Source organism: Anguilla anguilla, chromosome 7 (genome assembly GCF_013347855.1).
Source record: "Anguilla anguilla isolate fAngAng1 chromosome 7, fAngAng1.pri, whole genome shotgun sequence".
In the NCBI taxonomy this organism is placed as follows: Eukaryota; Metazoa; Chordata; class Actinopteri; order Anguilliformes; family Anguillidae; genus Anguilla; species Anguilla anguilla.
Window position 1 is genome coordinate 39,339,914 of NC_049207.1, and position 22,040 is coordinate 39,361,953.

At 44.3% G+C, this 22,040-nt stretch overlaps 1 protein-coding gene and 1 pseudogene across 1 annotated transcript; both read left to right on the top strand.

Moving 5' to 3' along the window:
* The first annotated feature begins 15,627 nt into the window (after nt 1-15,627).
* LOC118232554 (interferon-induced very large GTPase 1-like) lies at nt 15,628-18,110 on the top strand. Its single transcript, XM_035427620.1, has 2 exons — nt 15,628-16,504; nt 16,896-18,110. Exons 1-2 carry the CDS (start codon nt 15,628-15,630, stop codon nt 17,924-17,926), a joined length of 1,908 nt encoding a protein of 635 aa, XP_035283511.1. The 3' UTR covers nt 17,927-18,110.
* Nucleotides 18,111-18,118: 8 nt separating this feature from the next.
* On the top strand, nt 18,119-19,582 carry LOC118231000 (annotated as a pseudogene).
* The last annotated feature ends 2,458 nt before the right edge of the window (nt 19,583-22,040 follow it).

Consider the following 22,040-nt stretch of genomic DNA (forward strand, 5'->3'; position numbering starts at 1 on the left):
GATTTTGGCAGTCTGAATGAATGAGTTATAGACGGTGTATGTCTTGTAAGTGTGAGTAACTTGGCATGTTTGTACATTGAAAACGTGCTTTTATGAGATATCATTTCTTTTTGCAAAGCGTTTTATTACGAGAGTGAGAAATGCGAAGTGACCCTGTAAGAAACAGTTGTGGATTATGGCTATCCTTGTGTGAATTGGTACAGTCTGATGAGCGTGTACATTTAGCAGTTTCGGTTTGCTATGTAAAACAGTGGCTGTGACAAATGGTGCGGTGGCGTAAGTGTAAAAGCGTGAGAAAGGGGGAAATATGGCCAGTGTATGTAGGCTACTCACGGATTTGACGGGCATCCAACGACCCTTGATTGACAAAAGAATCAGCAAGCCCGTAGAATTAGAGCTCCCTAGGTCACAACTTGTGTATCCTTCTGTCCTGCTCCGTTGTCTGTTATTTCGTGGAGATGCACTTTTAGTGTTTGTAAGGTTTATCCTTCTGTGCAGCTCCGCTGTCTGTTATTTCGTGGAGATGCACTTTTAGTGTTTGTAAGGTTTATAAGGCATTTTGGTAGGCTTATCTGCAGGTAGGAATCCTCTTCGCTGTTTTGCTAAACTAGAACCGGAAAACATGATAGTGCAGAATAGGAGCAGACGCATATGTCCCAGCAGGCTTTGCATATGAGAAAATGACAACAGTGTGAGAGAAATTAGGATGAAATTACGAAATTCCGTAGTTGAAACAATATGTTTTTAGCAGAGTGGGCATGTAGGTGAAGATTGACATGATCACAGAGTATAGTGCGAAGTAAATGGAGTGACCATGAGCGAGCTTATATTCCTTATCGAATTGTATATATAACAGTCGCTGTGTAGCATTGACCATTGAAGTGGAGGTTTAAATAACATGTGAAATCCATTGCATTGCTGTGTTTTTTTCATGTTCAGTGCTAGTAGTTATAACTATGAGTGAATCATGATTTTAAATGTAAATGTTTTAATGGGGAGTTGCAGAACGTACACGTAATTGTTTGTATGTGGCTAGATAGAGAAGAGGGCAAGGTGACATGAATGTAGAAACGTGGCGTTTGCTGATAAGAAGGTTTTGTACGGTAGCCAAGTGAAGAAATGTAGTTAGTAGAAATGGCACAGCGGTGAACTGGTGTAACTTTGTAATAAAAGGAATACATTTGCTGTCATGAAATGCATATGGGTGGCCATGAGTGAGTTTTGGTAAAGCAAATATAATATAAGCGTAAGAGAACGTTAATGTAAAAGAGGAAAGTATCTGCCTGAGGACGAGGCGGGATTCAATCGTTCAACCGGAGGTTTGCCAGTCTGCCACTTTGTTAGGGGCAGCACCATGACATATGCAATGCGTGAAATATAATTAGCAAACCTGTCCGTGGTTTTAAAGAAGAACACAGGCGAGTAAGCGCAGAAGAACTCCGGTTGAATCCATATGGCTTTGCAATATAGTAGCCGGTGAACAATTGAACGTGCAGACGGTACGTCATAATACTGTGGTGCAAAAGCAATAATTGAGAAGTAGTGGACAATTATTAGTGAAGGTAAAAGCAGGTTAAAGGAGTAACATGGTGGTTGAACGTGACACTTCTCAGTTGTCTTTAGGCAAGAACAAAACAAATGTGCATAATTTTTTTTATTACTCAGTCATTTCAATGTACTTTAAAACATGTTTTTCTAAGCCAAAATTTCCCACTATAAAAGTTCACCCGAACCCGTCTGGGCGTGGTAATGAGAACTGTCAGTTATGTTAACTGTCAGTCAGCTATGATTGACAGACCGTGGCCCGTTACCGTAGCTACCCCCACGATACATGCTGTTTTTGGGAGACTTTTCACAAACTAGCTAGCTTAGTAGTATATGAAGTACCGATAGATAGCTAAGGTAAAGACGTTGACTTATATCCAATTATCATTTTTGCTAGCTAGCTAGCCAAGTTAAGATGAAAGCACAACTATGACGTCCTCATAAAAGCAAACTAGCTAGCTAACGTTATCGATAACATTGCGTTATGAAAGCAAACTACCTAGTTAGCTAGCTAGCTAAATTAATATAACCAGAAATAATCTAATAGTCCGTAAAAGTCACTCTAATTTAAGTGAACCTAACGTTAGTCAAATATGTGCATTGTCTTGCCAGTAAGCCAGCCGCGCAAACTATGGGTCTGGAGTTATCCATGGGTTTACGGGGCGTGGAAAAGGGGAGTGCTGCGGGAGTACTGTGTTCGTGACGGACCAAGTTGACAACTTTGTCAACCGTTTGAAAATAGGACTGTAAATTTAAAACGCATATTTCTCCAAAAATGCAGAACGGACATATTTAATACTGTACTCATTGTGTTTCTTCAATGCCTCGTGTGCAAGTAGCACATAAAAACGAGGAAGTGTGAAAATCACCATGGTACTCCTTGAAAGAAAGGCGCTCTTAGCTGGGTTTGAACCTTAGACCTCGTGTTCTCAGGACAGTAACCTTACCCACTACACCACAGGCGGACTAGCTGTTTGTACTGTCAATGTTTCAGAGTAAAAAGGTATGGATATTTTGCGTGTGTATGCAAGTTTTCCATTGGGTCGTGTAGGTGAAGATTTGGCGGGTGTCGGTAAAATGTCCAATGGGGAGACATTTTATTAGTGGGATAGGCGGCAGGAAAAATAAGAATGAGAAGAAGAAGAAGAAGAAGAAGAAGGAGAAAACGCAAAATCCCCTTAGTTTGGGGCTTTATTGTGTGGACATGTGAAGTTGTTTATGAAATCTGTCTGTTGAAATGGGGTCAGAATGTACAGAATTTAATGTTTTTAAGAGCTGAGTGTCTGTGGCTGTTGTGGTTATTTCTGTGGGGAACCCTGAAAAGTGCCAAACTCTCGGTGCTGTATAGGTATGGGGGCATGCCCCCGCCAAGGTGTAACTTGGCGGGATGGCATACCTGCCATCCCAATATATATATAGGTATATAACTATATATATATATATATATATGGGGCATGCCCCCGCCAAGGCGTAACTTGGCAGGATGGCATACCTGCCATCCCAATCTGGAAATGGTGTGGTAATCCTGTGCAGCAAACTCATATATGTCCATTCTCCTTCTGTTTTCAGGTAATGTAATATTTACTCCTGTAATAGGGTAATGGGTAGTGGTAATAGAAAGTAGAAAGTGATACGTTGATATGTTTTAGTACAATGTTTAATTGCAACATGATCGTCAGTGAGATCGTGGAGGGAATACACTATGTTTCTGAACGCGGTCACGATCCATTATGGAAAATATTCTGTGATGATGGTTAAGTATTCCATTTCGGAATGTAAGCTAAAGTAATCGGATATGGATTGTGAAATATTTAAAGCATTAAGTGCGGTTTTTGGAAAGGAACCGGGAAACGGGAAACAGAATGGCTGCGAAAGTGTACAGAGCGTGTGTAGCCTGATAGCTACAGTAGCCTACCAAGTTATTTTACGATATGCTCAGTTACCTGCTGTGAGTAAGATCAGACATGAATAAATTATGCCGGGTACGGCGACGTTCCAAAGCCGATGCATCCCGTGTTTACTGAAGGAAGATTCGCGGCTCTATTAGTACATCTTGCCTGAGAGAAAGCGAATCTGAAACAATAATTCCCAGCACTAACTCGGAAAGGGAATGTGGGAATATCGGTAGCTGAGCTAATACTCGGCAACTTAATGCATTAAAATGCACGGATCTGTCATTAAAAGGGACATGTGAAACAATTAGCTTAAACTCAGGGGCATATGGTTTGGGGAAATACGGACCGCTTACATAATATCTCAAGGTAGTGATACTTATCGGTAGGCGGGGTAATATGACAGAATCATATAAAACCTTGAAAAGAAATGGAAAGTTCGTTAAAGGTCGGTACGGGGAAAATGCACGGAACTGTCTTACCCAGTTTCATGGGGAAATGAGGTTCGTTCATTATGGCTAGTGGAGTGCAAATAATTGTTTGACCACTAGGAGGGAGTATTCAGTTAAATTTAGAGCTATAGAGATTAATAAACCTAAAAATCTTTGTTAATTAGTTTTAGTGACTGTGTGAGATTGCTGGTCTTTTTGGAAATGTGAAATGTGATACTGATATATGGAATTGATACTCTGTGGAGGACAACTGTAAGGAAATATGTTTATTTTGGTAATTGAAACAGGCATAAGGTAACTGAACCGTAAAGGGTAAAGTGTTTTCTTTATTTTTGTGACACTGTGATATAGTTAAATCAGAGATGATCTCCTGTTAATGCTATCTGCAAATGGTGTGGTAATCCTGTGCAGCAAACTCATATATGTCCATTCTCGTTCTGTTTTCAGAATTAATAAAATAATTAAATGTGATACAGGTTTATTCCATGTCAGACCTGTAACATATTTTGGTGCCGAAACCCGGAAATCCAGTCATTAACTTCAGCAAGAAGGTTAATAAGAGGACCAAGATAATTGTCTATTGCCCTTTCCCAGAAAAATGGAGCTGGAGGAGCTGCAGGAACAGGCCAGTGCTGCATTGGGGAACCATCAGAGAGAAGAGCTGGTCCAGGTTGGCTTGTGGGCAAAATGCAAGGGACTGGATGCAGTGGAAGGAGAGAAGCAAAGCTGGCGGGGCCTTGTTAAGCTAATTGAGGCTACCATTGATGAAGTGGCAGACAACGAGGAATATGAGGTGGCTTGCCAGTTTATGAGAGACTTACTCAGCACCATAGAGGGTCTCATAGGCAGTGGAGAAGAGCATGAAGAGGTGCTGGAGATGAGAAAACGATATCTCACCTTAGAGTTGGAGCAGCAGAAAGCCAGAGAGCAGATGGAGCAAGAGATAAAGTCACTCAGTGAGAGGCTGGCTAATAAGAGAGCTGCCCCAGGGGGCGCCACGCTCGCTCCAGAGGTGACAATAAAGAAAGAGTTTAAAGTCTGGTGTCAGATTGGAGAAGGTGGCCAGAAGGAGAAGTTGAACTACACCAACCTGCTCCACCAGATCAACGGGGGCCTAAGAAAACGCTACAAAGACTCTGAAGTCATCGAAGCAGTAATTCGAGCCATTAGCCCTGGCCTACCATTGCGGAGCATGCTGGAGTCTAAGAGTGACCTCACAATCTCCAAGTTGAAGACTGTGTTGAAAGGTCATTTTAAAGTGGAAAGCCCCTCTGATTTATATCATCCGATCATCAACCTCCTACTAGAGCCCAAAGAAACAGCCCAAAGTTTCCTCTTCAGAGCTATTGAACTCAAAGACCGTATCCATGCCTGCAGATGATTACGGGGAAGAGCAGTATGGTGCTGATCTGATCCAGAAGAAAATCCTGAGGTCGGTGTACACAGGACTGCAAAGTGAATCACTGAAACTGGATATGAGGAAAGTGCTGGAGAACAAAGCAATAACTGATGAAGAGCTGATTGAACAACTGAACATGTCCTCATGGTTGGAGGAGTAAAGGAAACTGAAGTTCAAGAAAACTGCCCACATGAGGGCGGTGTCCGCAACTGAGCTGCAAACGGATATGACGGTCCATTACAGTCCTGTCAAGCTCGGGGAAGATGGGCAACAGTCAGACTCCCCGCAGCGGAGCAGTGCGGCGGTGAAAGGAAAAGCTGTGGCAGAAAGACGAGGTGAGGGTTCGACAAACGATGCAGTGCAAGAGTTGAGAGCCGAAATGGCAGAAATTTGAGAGCTTCTAAAAGACTGTATAGGGCAACATGGCACATTTCAGCCAGGAAAGTTAGCGAGGAGAAGGCAGACCAGAGCCTGTGAGGCATGCATGAAACAGGGACAGATGGACTCATGTGAGCACTGCTTCAAGTGTGGAGCAACAGGGCACTTTTCATGGGGCTGTCGTCAGCCCAGGCCGAGCCAGGGAAAACTAAAGGGGACTGCTGAAAAGGGGAGAGCAGCAGTCCAGAACACATCATCCCCTAGGAGAACACAAAAAGCAGACCACAGGGTGAACAAAGAACAAGTCCAGGTATCCAATCTAATCCTAAGAGTCATGCTAAATTAGTGGATGTAGTTGGAAAGAGATGCATGGTGCACATGGTCTGTTTGACAACACCCCAGTACTGACCTTGTGGCACACAGGTGTTCAATCCTGTATGATGAATGAACACTGGAGACAGAAATTCCTCCCTCACACTCAAGTCAGACCCCTCAGTGAGCTGTTGGGATCAGTGAATCTTAGTGGGTTAGCAGTAAATAAAACTGGTTTGTGGAGTGGTTGGGTGGAAATAGAAGTCAGGTTTGGCTAAACAGGAAATTCCCATAAAGTTATGCAGGTACCTGTCCTCGTGATTCCTGATCCAAATGTGGCTGAAGAGCCCATTATTGGGTTCAATGTGATTGAGGGCGAGCTAGAAGAGGGCGTAACTCCAGAACTAATCACCACCCTAGAGGCAGCTTTCTCCCTGGAGGCAAAAGATGCTGAGACATTAGCAGAAATACTTGAGGCAGAAGTACTTGTAGCACCTGGAGAGAATTATGGGCATCCCCCAGTGAAAGTGGGAAATGTGAGTATTAAAATACCACCCGGAGAACTCACGGCCGTGCCCATGCTGGAATTTTAGAAGAGGATAAGGTGATGCACTTTGTCCCAAATGGAGGATCTGAGTGGCCCGAGGGATTAAGCAGTGGAGAGATGCTGGTCACTCTACACAAGGGAAAATCAACACGAACCAGGATTCCCATGATAAACACTACTAAACATACAGTAACATTAGATAGAAGAATGCAGATGGACCACCTAGAGCCTGTGGGCGGCTTATACCCTGCCTCCCGCAACACCCTTGGGGCCAGTGATGATCGAGAAAAAGACGGGGAAAAGCTTCCACTGGCTATCAATAGTGTCAGGGAAGAAAAAGTGGACGACAAGCCCCCGGAAGAAAAGAGGGATCCCCCAGTTGGACCACCTGCTTGAGGAGCAACAGGTAAGAGTGCGGCAGCTGCTAAGGGAAGAATGTAAGGCATTTTCACGCAATGAGCATGACATTGGGTGTATGCCCTCATTGAAGATGCATGTTACTCCCCATGACACGACTCCCGTGAAAAGAAGATACATGTCTGTCCCTAAACCCCTTCATCAAGAAGTGAAGCAGTACCTGAGAGACTTGTTGGAAAAGGGGTGGATCCAAAAGCCCAGATCGCCTTACTCCTCACCTGTCGTTGTAGTAAAAAAGAAAGATGGGGGGCTACGACTGTGTTCTGATTATCGATCAGTTAACCATCCTGTTCTGTTCATTTTTCAGGTACAGCAGAAATGTTCCTGGGTCAATGTGACCCGGTGCATGTTTACACATCCAAAAGTTGTCAGAAACCAAAAAATCCTAATAAACATTGTTTGGGTACCTAATTACTAACAATTCCATCAAAATGTAGGGCGATGGTGTTATTCACCTCTCACAGATCATGGTTTCATTAGGATAATTCACTCGTTTTTCATAAAAAAATACATGTTCAAACTCTTTTTTCTGTATATTGGAAAAACCTAAATAGGTTAGGTTAATAGAAAAACCTCTATTGCTAAATAGAGATGAGACACCTCTTCTGTTCAGGGTCAAATTGACCCGTTCACTTAAAATCAAGCCAAATGTCATAAGGATTTTTACTGAAAGTAATCTTTATTTATGCAATGTTTAGAACCAGAAATTAACAAAAATGAACAAGAGATGAGCAATATGAACGAGGCGTGTGTGTGTGTGTGCGTGTGTATCTGTGTATCTACACAGCACTTGAGGGACAAGTCGTCACGGTATGCTTTGTACAAATGAATTTTGCTCATCTTGACGTCATGCAGACCTGGCACCTTTTCCACTTCCTTCTTCCCCCAGCAGCAACCTAGAAAGATGAGGGAGGTGATTACTATGTCTTTTTGCTGATCCCGATCCCCTGACACGCACGCGTGCACGCGCGCGCACACACACACACACACACACAAACACACACACACTTATTTACCTCAGGCACTGGTGTATTAGGTGCAGCCCTCTCCTGGATCTCCCTCACTGTGGCTGCAGTGGCTGGGGTCCTTGTGCTGCCTCCGTTGTATATGCGGTAGCACGAGTGCCTTCCCCAGCTTCTCATGGAAGATACGCCTCTTGTACAGCTTTGACACATTCCACTCAGGAAAAATCTCCGTCCAGATGATGAACGCATTGTAGGCCGATACATCAATTATGTTATAAAAAATGCCTAAAGGCCAGCGCACAGTCATTCGCTTGCTGTAGGACCCCGTTACTTTGTCCAGGTTGGTCCACCCCCCCTTCGGTGGCATTGTAATCTAGGATCATGCTTGGTTTCTGGTCCTCCCTGGTGCTGATTTCGGCATTTTTATGGAGAGTGCTCATGAGACACTTGGGCTGTGGTGTCTGTGAAGACGAACTTGGACAATTGAAGGGGCGAAACAGAAAAATACTAGGAACCCAACAAGATTCAAATCAAGTACAATTACAAATGGATTACAGGAACATTGTGTATCGTACAGTATAAAATTACTTTTAAAATACTTAAAACTGTAATGGTATATCTTTTATTTACATCTCTATTAATAAGAAGTACAATAATATTGCCAATATTAATCACAAAATAACCAACGCCAAAACAAATTCATGCCATGTTTCTGTTTGATTTCTCCTGGAGTAAGAGTTTTTGTCTCATGTGAAAAAGTGTATCTAAAATTACAAGCATATCATTAATCTTATTTTCGCTTGTGTTAAACATTTGTGTGAAAACCCTCTGCATTGACCTGCGACACATGGCCATTACTTTATGAAAGGGCGACAGCAAAGGAGAAGAAAGAACAGGTGATGGATCATTCGGCTCCAACTGCGGTTTGTTTACATGACATGCCATTGTAAACACAGAAGGGAATATGATTTATCTGTAATTTACACGGTCATATGAAGAACGGCTGCAGATTTACCAACGCCTCCGGAATTCACCAATCCTCCATCCTTATGCTATTGGCCAGAGCTGTATATCATGATCAACGTATTTTCATCGGTGGGAAGAATGGCTGTTTCATGTACAAATCAGTATTTCAGAGAATTGAGATTTGGGGTTTATGTCTATTTGGCCATTTTTCACAGGAAAACTAGAAAGTCAAAGTCAAGTAATGCTAAAATAATTTTTTAAAAGTCAGCAAACCAACCATGAGACAGGGCACAAAATAACTAAAAAGCACTCCTATTAAAATAAACTAATGTTTACAGTGGTATGTCTTGACATTACTAGAAATGTAAATAAAAATATGTGACAGTGGTTTCTGGGGCATGGGGATGACAGTGACTCTCAATGAAACAGAGCAACATCGACAACACAGACACAGATCTTCAGATATGAGATTAAAAGCCAGTTTGTCAGCGACCGGTTGGTACCAGTTCCTGAGATCACGTCCGCCAATAAAGACACACAGATTTCAGAAAATTCCATTCACCCTCATGGCCTTTTACTAAGAAACACAGCTAATCTGATATAAAATTGCTGCCAAAATAGAAAAACAACAGCAGGCTGATACAGTATCATTCAGGACTTACGTGGGCATCTCTGTTTTGAATATATGGGACATCAGGGATGTCCAATCTTATCAGAAAAGTGCCAGTCTCGGTGTAGGTTTCTGTTTTAGCCCAACCCTACAACACTTGATTCAACTGATTTATTTATCACACTCTTCAATCTAGACCTTGATGAGTAGAACCATGCTGTCTTAATGCATGGTTCTACTCATCATTAATTCCCTTTATGAAAGGAAAACAGTTCAATTGTGTTATTCACCCCTCACAGATCATGGTTTCATTAGGATAATTCACTCGTTTTTCATAAAAAATACATGTTCAAACTCTTTTTTCTGTATATTGGAAAAACCTAGATATAAAATACACTAGTTTTATATCTTGATCACCAACAGTTCAGCATATCTGCACTTTCTCACACTTTACAGGTGAGGTAGGGATAATGGATAATAAGGAGAAAGAGTGTTTGTATGTATGTGTGTATTTGTGTGTGTTTGATTGGGGTGAAATGTGTGTGTGTGTGTATTGGCATGTATTACTATCTTTGTGAGAACCAAATGTCCCCACAAGGATAGAAGGATGAGAAAAATTATGCAAGGTGGGGACCTTTTGCTGGTCCCCACAAGTTCAAGAGGCTGTTTTAGGGTTAGGACTTAGGGTTAGGCATGTTTTGGATGGGGTTAGGGTTAGGGTTAGAGGTTACGGAATGAATGTAAGTCAATGGGAAGTCCTCTTAAGTATAGCAATCATGGCTTGAATTAGTACTCTTGAGTTGCCATAATGTTTCTTGCGCTGTCAGGTTTTTGTACAGTGTACCTCTCCTGATGCGCACACGCACACAAGTGAGCTCCTACTGTTTTGCTATTTTGAACTGTTTTTACCGTTTTTACTTTATTTTATATCGTTTTTAATTTTATTTTATATCGTTCTTATAGTTTTATTTTCTCGCGTTTTATTGTTTTACTGTTTTATACTTTTATACTGTCTGCTCTCGCTGGATTTATCCATTTCTGGAACTTCAGTGGAAATCTCCATCATAATCGCCGTGTCTGGATTTAACCATTCAAAGATAAAGAAAAAAGCAGCAGCGGGTTCGAGTTACAGAAACCCCGGGATAGCGGTGCGGTGAATCCGACACCTGTGTAAATCGAGGCCGCCGCTGGCTTGCTACCTGAGAGAGTCACTTAAGCTAGAACGCTACGTCCATGGCGGCCTCTATTGCGCCTCCACTTACCTCTCCACACGGGTGTGATGGCTGTCTCCAAAAATCCAAGTCAATCGCTGATCTTGAACGCCGTATCTCCGACCTCCACTGGATCCGTAATGAGGAAAAACTACTGGACTCTGTAGTCTCACTGGGTGCTGGACCGCCTGTCAACTTGGCCGAGTTGGACCTCACCATCCCGGCTACTGATGTTGATCCGCCGACCTCGGCGAGTGCTGCCTCGATCTCCGGCCCTCAGCGTGTCCCTGGTCCCGGAGGGGCTCTTGCTTCATCCGGGCTGGCTGCTCCGGCCCTGTCGCCACATCTCCAACCCGAGGATCGTTGGCTGTTGCTGGGTGCAAAACCTAAGCTCGCGCCTGCTGCTGCACTGGATTTTACGCCAAATCCGAAGTACAAAGCACTGAGCTCCACTCCACTGCACGAGTCCTGGTTCGTGGCATCTGGCAGGAAAGTTGGTAAGACCAGCCAGCAACCCTCCTATGATCTTCAGCTGTCCAACCGGTATGATGCCCTGAGTCTGGATGATTTTCCGCCGCTGACCAGAGAGTCGCATCCGGTGGTTGTTTCCGAGCGGGCTCTCCCTGCTGGTGCTTCCTCTTCGGCTGCTCCAGCTGGTGGCTCCTTCCCGGCTGCACTGGCCTGCTCCTTCAACACGGCAGCTCCAGCTGATGCTTCCACCTTCCCGGCTCCAGCGGTCGTCTCCACCTCAGCAGCTCCTGTGCGCCCTGAGCCGGGGCGTGGTGCATCCCGCCCCGCTGGCTCGTCGGCTCGGCGCAGGCTGCTTAAGGACGCGGTGCGATGCCACTTGCTGGGATCCTCCTCTCGCCGTGCTGCTTCAAAGCTGCAACATCCAAGGAGCACCCAGTACCCATCTGAGCGAAGTGACCCACAGCCGGCTCTCCCTCGTCCCCTCTTCCCTCCTACCACATTGATTGTGGGGGACTCGATCATCAGGCATGTCCGCCTTTTCAACACAATCACCCACTGTTTCCCCGGTGCTACTGTGCCTGTCATTCTGAATAAACTCCCGGAGCTTTTGCACTCTCTGCCCTCCACAGTCACTAAAATCATTGCCCATGTTGGCTGCAATGACACCGCCCGTAGGCAGTCGGTATTGACAACAGCTGATTTTAAAGACCTCTTCAGCTACTTGCGCACCACAGGATTAAAGGTGTTTGTGTCTGGCCCGATCCCAACACTGGCTCGTGGAGCTGAGCGGTTCAGCCGAATCCTCAGTCTCCACACCTAGCTGCTTTCTGCCTGCAGAGACTTTGACCTGGGTTTTATTGACAATTTTAACCTATTTTGGAACCGTTATTCTTTTTATAAGCCAGACGGAATATATCCCAACAAACTGGGCAGCAGGATGCTAGCTGCTAATTTTCAGCATGCTGTGCAAACTGCCACATGGGACTTACACCACACACCCCCCTCCCGGCCTCTTCTTCCCCGCCCTCAGTGGTAGCTCAAAGTCCCATCTCACTCACCACTGCCCCCGTTGGGCTCCAGCAGTCATTGATTTCTCGACTACACCGCACAAGACAGCCCAACTACAAGCTATGTCCTCGTTGGCGCGGAGTGAATCACCGCAACCTGCGGCCTCTGGGGCGGGCTCCTCGGTCAGCTGATGCCGCGGACCTGCCGATCTCCACCAGGATTGGCCTGGTGAATGCCAGATCGATAGTGAACAAGACCTTTATCCTGAAGGATTTCTTCTCATCACGAGGATTGGATTTTCTCTGTGTGACTGAGACGTGGCTGGGTGTTGGTGAGTCCAGCGCTTTCACTGAACTTTTACCTGATGATTGCTGCTATTTTAACTCCCCACGGTCCTCTGGCCGGGGAGGAGGAATAGCCACGGTCTATAAAAATCGCTATAAATGCAAGCAGCTATCACCTCCATCTTCATTCAGCAGCTTTGAACTGTGTTTATTTGAGCTGGGTCGCCCTCACACCGTATTGTGCGCTGTGATCTACCGGCCTCCTAAATACAATAAGGACTTTTTAAATGACTTTTCGAAGTTCCTGGGTGTAATCATGCCCAAATACGACCGTGTCCTTATTGTTGGTGATTTTAATGTTCATGTGTGTTGTCCTGATAAGCCAATGGCGAAGGCCTTTTTAAACCTCATTGACTCTTTTAATCTTGTGCAGTCTGTGTCTGGACCCACACAAGAGCGTGGACACACACTTGATCTTGTTTTATCATATGGTCTGCCTGTTTTTAACCTAGAACTTTGTTCAGCAGTAGTTTCTGATCATATGCCTGTATTGTTTGAAGTTGCTCTTGCCTGTAATACAGTTAAACCTGCCCCTGTTACTCGGCGCTGTCGCATCATTAACCCCTCCACTGCTGCTCAGTTTTCCGCCGTTTTCAGTCTTAACACCGTCATTCCTGAGTCTGTGTGTAGTACAGAGGAGCTTAGCTCATGGCTTCACTCCACCTGCCAGACCGTTTTAGATAATGTGGCTCCATTAAAAATCAGGCAGCCTAAAAGTAGATCTGAGCCCTGGTTATTTCTTCACTTTTTTACTGATAAGGTCTCTTCTGCAAGAGCTCTCATCACACCTGCTGATTATGACCCTTCAATCCCTGTCACCTGCTCTGCTGTTTTGTACCAGTTTGAGCCTGTGACTCTGTTTTTCTTACAGGAGATTGTTGGTCAGTTGAGGCCCTCAGGTTCTCCAAATCATGCTGTACCTCCTCGACTATTTAAAGAGGTTTTCCCCACTGTTGGAACCTCTGTTCTTACTGTTATTAATAGCAGTTTGTCCTCAGGTGTGGTCCCTGTATATTTTAAACATGCAGTTGTTCAACCCCTGATTAAAAAACCTGGGTTAGATCCTGCTGCTCTTAACAATTTCAGGCCGATCTCCAAACTGCCTTTTATTTAAAAAATCCTCGAGAAGATTGTTTACAGTCAATTACTGACCTTTTTGAAAGACAACAATATTCTCGAGGTTTTCCAATCCGGTTTTAAATCTCTGCACAGCACCGAATCTGCTCTTTTAAGAGTTTTTAATGATATTTTTTTAGCCACAGACTCTGGTGATTGTGTTATTCTTGTGCTTTTAGACTTAACTGCTGCATTCGACACAGTGGACCATGAAGTCCTGATCTCTCGCTTGGAGCAGTGGGTGGGCATCAGGGGCGTGGCACTGGAGTGGTTCAGGTCGTACCTGGCAGACCGAACCTTCTGTGTCAGCCTTGGTGACTCTGTGTCCTCCTCTGCTCCTCTCTCGTGTGGGGTCCCGCAGGGTTCGGTCCTGGGCCCTCTTTTGTTTTCTTTGTACTTGATCCCACTCGGCTCAATACTTAGGAAGCATTTTTATGCGGATGACAGTCAAATCTATGTCCTTCTTAAAAAGAAAGACACTTACTCAATCACTGCCTTAGTTAAGTGTCTTGACGACAGTCAAGTGTCATTTTAATGAGAAGAAGACTGAAGTGATGGTTTTTGGTGGCACCGCTGGGACAGCCCTTCCAGATCTGGGCTCTTTGGCCCAGTATGTCAAACCAACCATCACAAACCTCGGGGTAAAAGTGGATGCTGACCTCAAGCTTGACAGCCAAGTCAGGGCAGTTGTTAAATCAAGTTTTTATCATTTGAGGCAGCTGGCCAAAATAAAACCAATTCTTTCAAGGCAACAGTTCGAGATTGTAATCCATGCCTTTATCACCACTCGGGTGGATTATTGCAATGCCCTCTATTTGGGGGTTAGTGCTTCCTCCATCTCCCGTCTCCAGATGGTTCAGAATGCTGCGGCACGTCTTTTAACCGGCACACGCAAGCATGAGCACATTTCCCCCATTTTAGCCTCACTCCACTGGCTGCCCATACACTTCAGGATTCATTTCATTTCATCATGCTTTTAAATCCCTGAGTGGTCTTGCCCCACCGTACCTCTCTGAGCTTCTACACCCCTACACACCTACTCGCTCTCTCCGGTCAGCTGATCAGCTGCTCTTGAGAGTGCCTAAAACTAAGCGGAAGCTCAGAGGGGACCGCGCCTTCGCTGTTGCAGCTCCAGCACTATGGAACGGCCTGCCTCAGCACATCAGACAGGCCTCCTCTCTGTCTGTTTTTAAATCCCTCATCAAAAGCCACCTCTTCTCCTTGGCTTTTGACTCCTAGTAAGACATTGACTTCATTTTATTTTATTTTATTTTATTATCTTATTTTATTCTATTTTATTTTATTTTATCCTTTATTTTATTCCTCATTTTATCCTATTTATTTTATTTTATTATTTTTCCTATTTATTTCTCCAATTGTGTGTTTATTTACAATGTATTTATTTGTCTGTACAGCACTTTGGTCAGCCATGGCTGTTTTAAAGTGCTTAACAAATAAAATTGGATTGGATTGGATTGGATTGGATAGCAATACAAACATGTATGTGTGTGTCTGTGTGTGCGTGTGTGCATGCGGGTGTGTGTGTGTGTGTGTGATTGGGGTGAAATATGATGGGAGGGAGTAGGAAATACCTTATGTTTCACATCTGCAAAGAAAGAAATGGTCTAAATTTGACACTTCTGACCCCTTTTAGCCTCCACTTTCACTGTCGGGTCAAATGGACCCAAACAGTATCTCTGTGATATAAACATGCAGGGGGGGTTTGCAAATACATGAAATGAACCATTTTCATTTCAAACGTTGATTACACTAATTAAGGCCAGTAGAAGAAGTTTCATACTGAAAAAATATTTTTCCTAGATTTTCAAACTTTAAAAAGGGTCAATTTGACCCGCAACATAACAGGAGGGTTAAATAAGAAGTCTGTCCCAGATAGGCACCCAATCCCAAGAATTCAGGACTTAATTGATAGCCTATGTGGGAGCTCCTGGTATTCAGTGTTAGACCAGGGGAAGGCTTATCACCAGGGTTTCATGGACGATGAGAGCCGGCCCTTAACGGCATTCATCACACCCTGGGGCCTTTTTGAGTGGACTCGAATACCGTTTGGGTTAAGTTCTTCCCCTGCAGAATTTCAGAGAGCCATGGAGGAATGCCTAGAGGGGCTGAGAGACGATGTCTGTCTACCCTATTTAGATGACAACCTAGTCCATAGTCACTCCTTTGATGAACACTTGAACCACATTCGTCTGGTATTGCTAAGCTATCAGAAGTACGGCATCAAACTCACCGCCAAGAAATGTGAAATGCTCAAAAGGAGTGTTCGGTTTCTAGGCAGGATAGTGTCAGAGCAGGGCTACACCATGGATCCAGCAGACATTGAGCCAGTGCTGGCTTTGAAAGAGCGGAGACCCACTAACGTGGAAGAGCTGAGGAGATTACTGGGCTTCCTGTCATACTACAGACCATACATACAGAACTTCTCACGCTGTGCCAAAGCTCTGTATAGTCTGTTGTGTCAACTAAGTGAGGTGAGTCTGAAGACACAAGAAGTAGCTCCAAAGGGGGTGAAAAGAAGGGTACAGCATGTAAAGAAGGGTACAACAAAGAAACGCCACAACCAGCTGCCCAGTAGTACCCACATATGCTGGACAGAAGAACATCAGCAGGTGTTGGAGGAATTAATTGACTGTTTGACCAATCCTCCAGTGTTAGGGTACCCTGATCTCACCCAACCATTTATACTGCACTGTGAAGCTTCTCAGGAAGGTTTAGGGGTGGTCTTGTACCAGCGACAGAGTGGTAACATGGTGGTGATTGGCTACGGGTCAAGAACATTAAGTCCAACGGAGAAGAATTATCACCTGCATTCAAGAAAATTGGAATTTCTGGCGCTGAAGTGGGCAGTATGTGAGCGTTTCAAAGATTACCTATACCACGCTCCATCATTTACATACGGATAACCATTCCATCCATTGACGTATGTTTTAACCACAGCTAAACTGAATACAACAGGTCACCACTGGGTGACCGAACTGACAGATTACAATTTCAATATCAAGCACCACCCTGGCCGGGCAAACAGTGACGCCGATGACCTTTCCTGAATGCCTCTGCAAAGTGAGAAATGGGATGAGGAATACACCGAGCAGACGCAAGTGGATGTGGTGAGTGCTGCTCTAAAGGGAGTGCTTGTACAGAGTCTGTCTCTGACACCTTTGATTCTTGAGCCGATGTCACACTATCCTGCGCTTGCTCAGGCTCAATTACAACTTCACTTCCTGCTCCATCTCCTTCCCAGGTGCACAGAGCTGCACAGAGACACAGATTCATCCAATGGATGTTCACATGGCAGTTTTCCATTGTGCCAATGACTTCTTGCGACAGTACATTGTCAAAAAGCTCTCTACTTGCCAATTTGCAATTTCCTTCCTAGTACATGACCCCTGTCCGGAGGAGGTTGAATGCCCCTTCTGGATCCTGCAATACATCAGTAAATCATGGCAAAGTAACACAAATTCTACAGCTGACAGTCCTAGAAAGTACAAGAGCAGAAAAATGTCCTGCACACCAGTCCCAGTTGTTTCCTTTATTAGACTAGGTGAGTCCAATTACAACTTCAAGTCCCAAATATTGAATGGTGTCATTAGCAAACAGAGGCACAGTGTATTTCTTCACCGCCACTGCAGGAGGAGCACCAAAGACAGTTTGCTCATGAATGGAGTTGTGGAGATTGCATGGTACTGTCCAGGAGGGAAGGAAGATGACATATTCGATGGCTGTGTGGCCTTTCTGAACCTTCATGGTGATGCAGGAAAGCATCAAAAACAGCTTGAGTTTCTTCAGGCAGTAAGTACTGTCAATGTGCTTCTACTTTCAGAGCATCCTTTGGATGAAGCCGAAAAAGCGATTTCCCAGAAACTCTCTAAGTCTCCAGTCCCCTTGATATGCATGTTCTCAGGGAAAGAACTCATTCAGCAGTCAAAAAATCCTACCAAAGTTAGGCTAGCTGCAAAGAACAGAAATCATGCTGAATTTACAGAAGAACTGATTTTAAGTATCAGACAGTGCATTGGTGAAAATAAACAGACAACAAGCATTGACATGTGCCGTCAAGTTGCAATTCAGCAACAGTTCAAAGTGAATGAAATTCACAAAACATATCAAGAAGGTTATGAACAGGCTCAGACATTAATTAGTCTTTTGAAGGAGGAAAACTCATTCACTCTGAAAGAGAAGCTTTCACCCCTTCAGGGTGATTTGTGGCATGAATGGTGTAGGAAAAACAAAGAGCAGTATCGCTTGCAGTGCAAAGAAAAAGGAAAGCGTTGAACAGCAGCTGAGTGAAATCTCAGCTAAGATGGAAGCAATCAGACAGAGACAGCTATATAAGGCCACACCTCTCAATGACTTTGTAAGATCATTCATAGATTGCTTAAATACACCTAATACTTCCCAAGACACAAAACTGTACACATTGAAGTGGCTCACAATCTTCCTGGATGACCTTACCACTGATGTAGAGCTTGAAGTGGACTATCAATCAACCTGGAGAAAAATGAGAGAAGTACCAAAGTACAAGGAAAAAGCATCTCATGTCAATCAAATGCAATCAGAACTCAACAACATATCTGACAAAATGGCTGCAACAACCATTAGCCTCCAGCATCTTATGAGAGAGGTTGGTCAACTGTATGAGGCCAGTCAAACAACACTAAAAGTACCAGGACCAACCAAACAATTCTCCACTCTTCTGCCTAAAATTGGGTCAGATATGCTGGTTTATGGGTGTCCACTTGAGCTAATGGATGGAGATGCTGCAAATCTGCCTTTAACATGGATTAAAGCTGTTATGGATGAACTTGTTAAAGTTCTTGGAGACAAAAAGTTATTTGTTCTGTCCATTCTAGGGCTTCAAAGCTCCTGGAAATCCACACTGCTGAACACCATGTTTGGTGTTCAGTTTTCTGTGAGTGTAGGAAGGTGCACCCGTGGAGCCTTCATGCAGCTCATACCGGTGGACTCCAGCATCAGAAATAAACTGGGATATGACTTTGTCCTCATTGTGGACACAGAGGGACTCCAATCACCAGAACTCAGTACAAAGCTATCAGTGAACCATGACAATGAGCTTGCCACTTTCATCATTGGAATTGGTGACATAACTGTAATAAACATTATGGGGGAAAACCCAGCAGAGATGCAAGGCATCCTTCAGATTTGTGTACAGGCTTTTTGCGAATGAAACAGGTCAAAATTGCACCAAGTTGCATTTTTGTACATCAGAATGTTGCCGATGCATCGGCTGGAGAAAAGGCTATGGAAGGGGGAAGATGTCTCCTGCAGAAACTTGATAAAATGGCTACCATAGCAGCAAAGGAAGAGAACATTGATGGCATTAATTAATTCAGTGATGTAATACAGTTTGACATTGGATCCCATGTGTTCTACTTCAAGAATTGTCTGGAGTGGGATCCTCCCATGGCCCCACCAAACCCTTCCTACTGCCAGAATGTGCAAGAGCTGAAGACCAAGTTGCTAACAATTGCAGAGTGGAAAACAAAGCATACATTTTCCTCATTTTCAGAATTCAAATTACAGATTTGTGACCTTTGGAGGGCACTTTTAGTGGAGAACTTTGTTTTCAGTTTTAGAAACACAGTTGAAATGATGGTGTATATTTCTCTAGAAGAAAAGTATGCAGTATGGTCATGGGAGCTGAGAAAACATGCCCTGGAGATGCAAAGCAAACTTCATAACCAAATTGGCAGCAACTTAATGGGGGAGGTAAATGTTTCAGATCTGACTGAGAATTTTGACAAAGTCTACAATCAACTGCAAAATGAGATGGATAAATATTTTAAAGAAGACAGAAATAAAGAAATGAATAATGTGGAGGGTGAGCACTGACAAACGTTTCTGGAGCCTAAGAACTGAGCTCATTGACTGGACAGTAAAGAAATGCAAAGAACTAATTACCAACAAGAATAATAGATCAGAACTAGACCTGAGGAAAACGGAATACACTGCTGAGTTGACCAAGCAGAGCAAAGCCCTGGCATCCAATCTAAAAGCACAGCGCATTGATGACAAGCAGGTAACAAAAAAATTTGACATACTCTGGGGAAACTGGACAGCTAAAGTGGTCAAAGCACACACCCCCAATGAGTGTGTGAATGTAAAGGCTGTGTCATGCCCCCGTGTTTCGGTTGTCTTATGGTTTCCCTTGTGTTCCAGTTTTTCTGTTCCGCGTACCTTATTCCTCACCACGTCTTTGCTCTTCCCCACAGGGTTGGCGTGATCTTTCCCTAAGCACTCCCTAATCACTTCCAGCCCTCAGCAATTTTCACACTCGTTTCAGGTCACATTCCTCACACCCTCCCTGATTAATCCCAATCAGCACCAGGCTATAAAGCCACACTTTTTGTTTCTGTCTTTGCCAGATCGTTGATTTGTTGAGATCACTCTTGCTATCGTGTTTATCCTAGCCTTGCACCATTTTCGATACCCCGTTTCCTTTGCACCTTCCTCGGTTTTCCTCCCCTCGCACTGTTTCCTTGGCCTCAGATTGTTTGTTTGTTCAGGTACCTTGTTCAGTGTTTCCCCGTCTGCTGTGCCTGCGTGTGGTCTGCGTTGTGTCTTGTTCCGTGTTCCCTGTTCTTCCCGATTACCTCCCCAGCTCCAACCTCCCGATCCAGCCCGTCCTTCGCCGGCCTTCCAGTCCCCAGCCAGCTCCGCCACCGACACCGGAGGTGTTCCACTCAGCGCCGGCCAGAGTCCGGATCTCCCCTCAAACACCCCACAGCCCTGCTCCAAGTCTGCCTGGTTCCTGCCACAGTCCGTTCAGCGCCATGCCAAGCCGGACTCCGGACCTCCGCATCTACCCTCTCTGTTCCTGTCCCAAGTCTGCCCTGATTCCTACTGTCCCTGTCTGTACTCCAATAAAACCCTTGTATATTTTGTTACGTCCCTGTTGTGGTCTAGGGGTGCAGGGGAGTAACAAAATGACTGATTATTAAATATTAAAGTTTATTTACACAATTATCTATACAGTGAACAAACGGGAGGGGAAACACTGGGCGGTACCAAACAAAAGAAGATGACAAACAGAAATATAAGCTATTAACAATTCTAGAAATAAAAGAAACTAACTAACTGAAACCCGAAAATCTTCCGAACCTAACTAACTACTCTAACTATTCTAAACTGAACAAAAACATACAAGGGTGGTACACGCCCGTATCTATATATATACACAAGTGAAACTAACAGTGACAGTGAAGAAAACAAACACCTACTTAAATCCCACTCCCAATATATATATACAAAACCAGCAACCAAACCAAAGACGCAAATCCAAACTCAAAGTCTTTTCAGAAATTCGATCGTTTACACAAGTCAAAAAATAGCACTAACTCACACGAGTATACAGAAGTGAACGAACATTCAAATCCAAGACACACCGAGGTGTAACTGACAAGGTTAGGTTTTTATAGGTGTGGGTCTGTTCCTCATTGGCCACCCAGCAGGTCTGCAGAAGAGGATTGGGGGGGAAACGGCGCACTCTTCCTTCTTCTTCACCAATGACGGAGTGACCCGTAGCAGACCTCACGGGATAATGAGACCGACAGAAACAAAAAACAAACCTGGCACGTAACACTCCCACCCATAAAATCAAAACACCTAGTAAGGCTAGTTACAATATATACAATTTAAAATTAAGTGCGTGACAGGGCGTCCGCCAATACGTTCTCTGACCCCTTTTTGTGCTTTATATTCAGATGGTAGTTTTGAACCAACAAGGACCACCTCATCAATCGTTGGTTATTGTTGCGCATGCGGGCCAAAAATACCAACGGATTATGGTCGGTAAACACAGTAACAGGTAGAGAGCTAGACCCGACGTATACTTCAAAATATTGAAGCGCCAGTAGCAATGCTAGTGTCCCCTGTTCAATTGTGGAATAGTTTACCTGATGCCTGTTAAACTTTCGGGACAAGTAGCATATGGGATGGTCGATTCCATTGATATCCTCCTGCAGAAGCACTGCTCCAGCACCGGAGGGACTCGCATCCACCTCCAGCTTAAATGGTAACGAGAAGTCTGGGGCAGCAAGCACAGGAGCGCTACACAAGAGCGCCTTTACGCTCTCGAAAGCCAGTTGACACGCGGGGGACCAGACAAAGGCACAAGAAGGACTGAGCAAGCTTGTAAGGGGGGAAACCACAGTAGAAAAATTCTTACAAAAACTGCGGTAATAACCCGCCATGCCCAGAAAACTACGAAGTTCACGCTTAGTGGTGGGCACTGGGAATGCATTGATGGCAGTGACCTTCGCATCCACGGGACGCACCTCTCCTTGACCCACTTGTTTCCCTAGATATGTGACCGTAGCCTTTCCGAATTCACATTTTGCCAAATTAAGGGTTAAAGAAGCTGTACTCA